The sequence below is a fragment of the Tupaia chinensis genome, unplaced genomic scaffold (assembly GCF_000334495.1).
Source record: "Tupaia chinensis unplaced genomic scaffold, TupChi_1.0 Scaffold000127_2, whole genome shotgun sequence".
Lineage (NCBI taxonomy): Eukaryota > Metazoa > Chordata > Mammalia > Scandentia > Tupaiidae > Tupaia > Tupaia belangeri.
Genome location: NW_006159596.1, coordinates 177,188 through 180,988, shown reverse-complemented (window position 1 = coordinate 180,988; position 3,801 = coordinate 177,188). Strand labels below are relative to the sequence as shown.

The following is a 3,801-nucleotide window of genomic DNA, read 5'->3' as shown; positions in this document are numbered from 1 at the left end:
GTGACCTTCGCAGGCCAGCCCGGAGCCCTCGTCCGCCGGTCCCCGCCTTGCGCCCCGCGCCACCCCGCCCGACCTTCTCCCGAGTGCCCTCGGCCCCTGTTGGCCTGTGCGAGTGGACTCGGGGTCTCCCCTACCCGAACTTTGCATGTTCAGCTCCGCAGGCTCCGGGAGGGGGCGCTCCTGTCGTCCCCTCCGGACTGATCGGAGGGGACACAAGCCCTTAAACCGGGCGTTCAAGGCGTCCAGCAGCTCAGGGGCCCCCGGCTGCGTGGGGAGAGGGATTAGAGGGAGAATTAAACGGCATAATGCACGGGTAAATGTACGGCTTCCCCCCACGGCGGCACATTACGGATTGACAGATGCTTCCTGTCCCCATGCAGCTCCAGCGCGGTCCAAGTTCTACGTGCGAGACCCACCGAACCAGAACCCCGACTGGCTGAAAGTTGGGCTGACCTTGGGCACCTCGGTGTTCCTGTGGCTCTACGTGAGTACTCCACCGCCCTGTGCCCAGAGCCCCCTGAGGCCGAATGTCGCTTTTATATTTTATGGGAGCACAACTCCTTTACAGTAGGGTTTTTACATAATTGCTAATAACCTGTTTCTCCATAAAGGACATCCCAAGGACTAGAAAGAAATTCATATTTCCACAGCATCCCTAGAGTCATAAGGCTGAAATTTCTTTTCTTTCTTTCTTTTTTTTGGGGGGGGGGGAGAGGTTTTTGCTATAGGGCGTGTGCGCTGGCCAGATCAGATAGACAGAGAGAGACAGACAGAAAGTGAGAAATCACCTCCCCCCAGGGGGGATGGCCACACTGCAATCCCTTCTCCTCCATTCTCCTCTCAGGATCTTGGGCACGCACGCACACATGCCCAGCGTGAGTTTAAGCTGCTGGGTCCAGGACTTGAACCACAGTCGACTACATGGGAGTCCAGCAACATAATTACATTTACTGCTGGTCCCCCTCACTCATCTATTGATTGGGAGCCCAGTCCTGAGATGACTCTTAATGACATTAATCTCATTTATGAGGGCAGAGCCCTCATGACCTAGTTATCTCCTAAAGGTCTGACCTCACAACACTGTTTCATTGGGGATTCAGAATTCAACGCATTGGGACTAGCAGGTGGCCTTGTGGTTAAGGTACTGATCCCACATAGCCAACTCTGTGAGTTGGAGCTCTGGACACAGTGGCCTGAAAAACATGCTGGTCAGGTGTGCATGTGTACCCAAAATCCTGAGAGAAGAGAGGAGAACAAATTATGGCCAAACCCCCCGGGGAGGGGATGATTTCTCACTTTCTGTCTCTAGCTCTCTCTCTTCATCTCTCTCTGGTGAGTGCACGCACCCTATGGCAAGGAAAATCTGTAAGTAAAAGAGAATTCAGCACATGAACTTTGGGAAGTACATTCAAACTATAGCACACACCAACCAACCAGCATAGACCCCATTTAATGACAAAGTTCTGCCATATCTTGTTGGTTTAAACCATGTGCTAATTCCATTACATTTATTGTCCCCTGAATGAAATAGTATTTTGACAGAAGTTGAATTTATTTATTTTTTTAAGAGAGATTTTTGCTATAGGACATATGTGTTCACCAGACAGAAAGAGAGAGACCGAGAGACAGAAAATGAGAAATCACCCCTCGGGGAATAGTCACACTGCAGTACCTTCTCCAGTCTCCTCTTGGAATTTTGGACACAGACGCACATGTACCCAGTGTGAGTTTGAAGCCGCCAGGTCCTGGACTCGAACCATGCTCAGCCATGAAGGAGTCCGGCGATACAACCACTATGCCATCTCCTGATCCTCAGAAGTTGAATTTAAATTTTTTTTTTCAATTTAAATCTTAAGGATTGTTTTCTCTAACATGTCAGATTGTGTTAAGCAAGTATTAATATATATATTTCATAGCTTTTGGATCTTTTTTGGATCTTCTAGGCTTTTATTTCTAATTGGAAACGTTCTAATTATTTTAATATAGTCTTATTCCTCTTGGAAAATACAAGTATCCTGGGACCATCAGATGGTGTAATAGTTACATCGCTGGACTCCCATGTAGTCAACCATGGTTTGAGTGTTGGATCTGGTAGCTTAAAACTCACATTGGGTACACATGCATACGTGCCCAAAATCCTGAGAGAAGCTTGGAGAAGGGATTGTGATGTGGCCATCCCCCTTGGGTGATTTCTCGCTTTCTGTCTGTCTCCGGCGAGTACACATGCCCTGTAGCTAAAATCTCTCTCTCTCAAAAAAAACAAACAAAAAAGTATATGTATACATATTACCTAGTCTCTTCTTCTTTCAGTTGACAGGAAATTACATTTCTAATTTTAACTGTTAACTCCTTGTAGCTCATCAAACAACATAATGAAGATGTTTTAGAATATAAAAGAAGAAATGGGTTGGAGTAAAGTTTTGAACTACAAACACAGTAAGTATACAGCTTTATAGGTTGCCAGTTTTATCAATTATGTAAATTCATCTGACCTCTTTTTAAATAATGCGTTTTGATGGATTGATTTTTTTTTTAACTAGATTTATTCTTTTTAGCACTCATATTCTGTCTATGACAACTTTGTACATTGTTGCCTGGGCTCAATCATCTTTTACAATGTTTTTGTTTTTTTAAGAAGTATTTAACTTTTTTCTTTTTTAAAAGAATTATTTATCTAATTTTATTTATTCATCCATTTTTTTTAATTTGACTAGAGAGAGACAGAGAGAGAGTGTGAGAAAGCAAGCCACCACATCTGGGACTTGAACCGTGGTCAGCCGTGTGGGAGTGTTAAGCGCCTTAACCACCACACCACCTGCTGGTCCCTTATTTAACTTACTATTTATTTATTTCTTTTAATTTGACCAGAGATGGACAGAATGGGGGAGAAAGAGAGAGAGAGAAAGCAAGCTGCCAGGTCTGGGACTCAAACCTCAGTTAGCCATGTGTGAGTCCTGTACCTCAACCACCATGCTACCCTCAGCAGATTTTTTATCCTATGAGATCCCACTGCTTCTGCCACACCATGTGGTGGCCCAAGAGTGGTCTAATTTTTTACTTTTTTTTACATTTTTAAAATTTACGTTTAATCACTGTGTATCTTTATAGAGTACAAAATGGTTTTCCCACCATGAATACAGTGCATATGAGTCCAGTCAAAGATATTACCATATTTTGGGTCATCGGGGAAGTCATATTTTCCTACGCAAAAATGTCATGACTTTCCTGACGACCTAATACATTATCAGCAGGTAAGTTTTCATTTCTGTGTCTGTTAAGATATTTTCCCCTGATTCCCTCCTTCCCATCCTAAGAGTGGCCTAATTTTAATACTGTTTTTTTCTGGTTAATACTATAGTTTGATTTTTTTTTTCTTCATTATAGGTATACACCACATAGTGATACAGCAATTTCTCTGGATTCACCGACCTGTTGATTTGTAAATGTGAAAAAAAAAAAAAAAAGTTATTTGTGAATTACATCAAGTTAGCATTTGTGTTTGTATCATTTACATTAAAAAAATGAAAATACCTGTGTGTTCTTCAGATAATATATATTGTGTCATCTGGTAGAAAGTGTCAGTTCTAAGGCATGTTAGATGCATTTCAGTAGAGGAGGTACCATCTAGTAACAGAGTCAATGATAAAGACACATTGGTTAAAGAATAAATACAAACTTGTTTTGGAAATATATTCACAAATCATTGCTGAAGAATTTACCCCTTTCATCAACTATTTTTTTTTTGTAATTTGCAATTAGAGGAGTGTTCTTGCCAGACAGAGATGGGGTGGTAGGGTTGAG

General features: G+C 42.5%; 1 protein-coding gene across 1 annotated transcript; it reads left to right on the top strand.

Annotated features, from left to right (window-relative positions):
- Positions 1-380: 380 nt before the first annotated feature.
- On the top strand, positions 381-3,531 carry NDUFC1 (NADH:ubiquinone oxidoreductase subunit C1; the record flags this gene model as incomplete). The annotated part of the gene is given in 3 exon segments (XM_006144626.2): positions 381-484; positions 2,357-2,436; positions 3,385-3,531. Coding segments are annotated over 2 exon segments (164 nt in total), but the record flags the coding sequence as incomplete, so codon positions are not given.
- Positions 3,532-3,801: the final 270 nt, after the last annotated feature.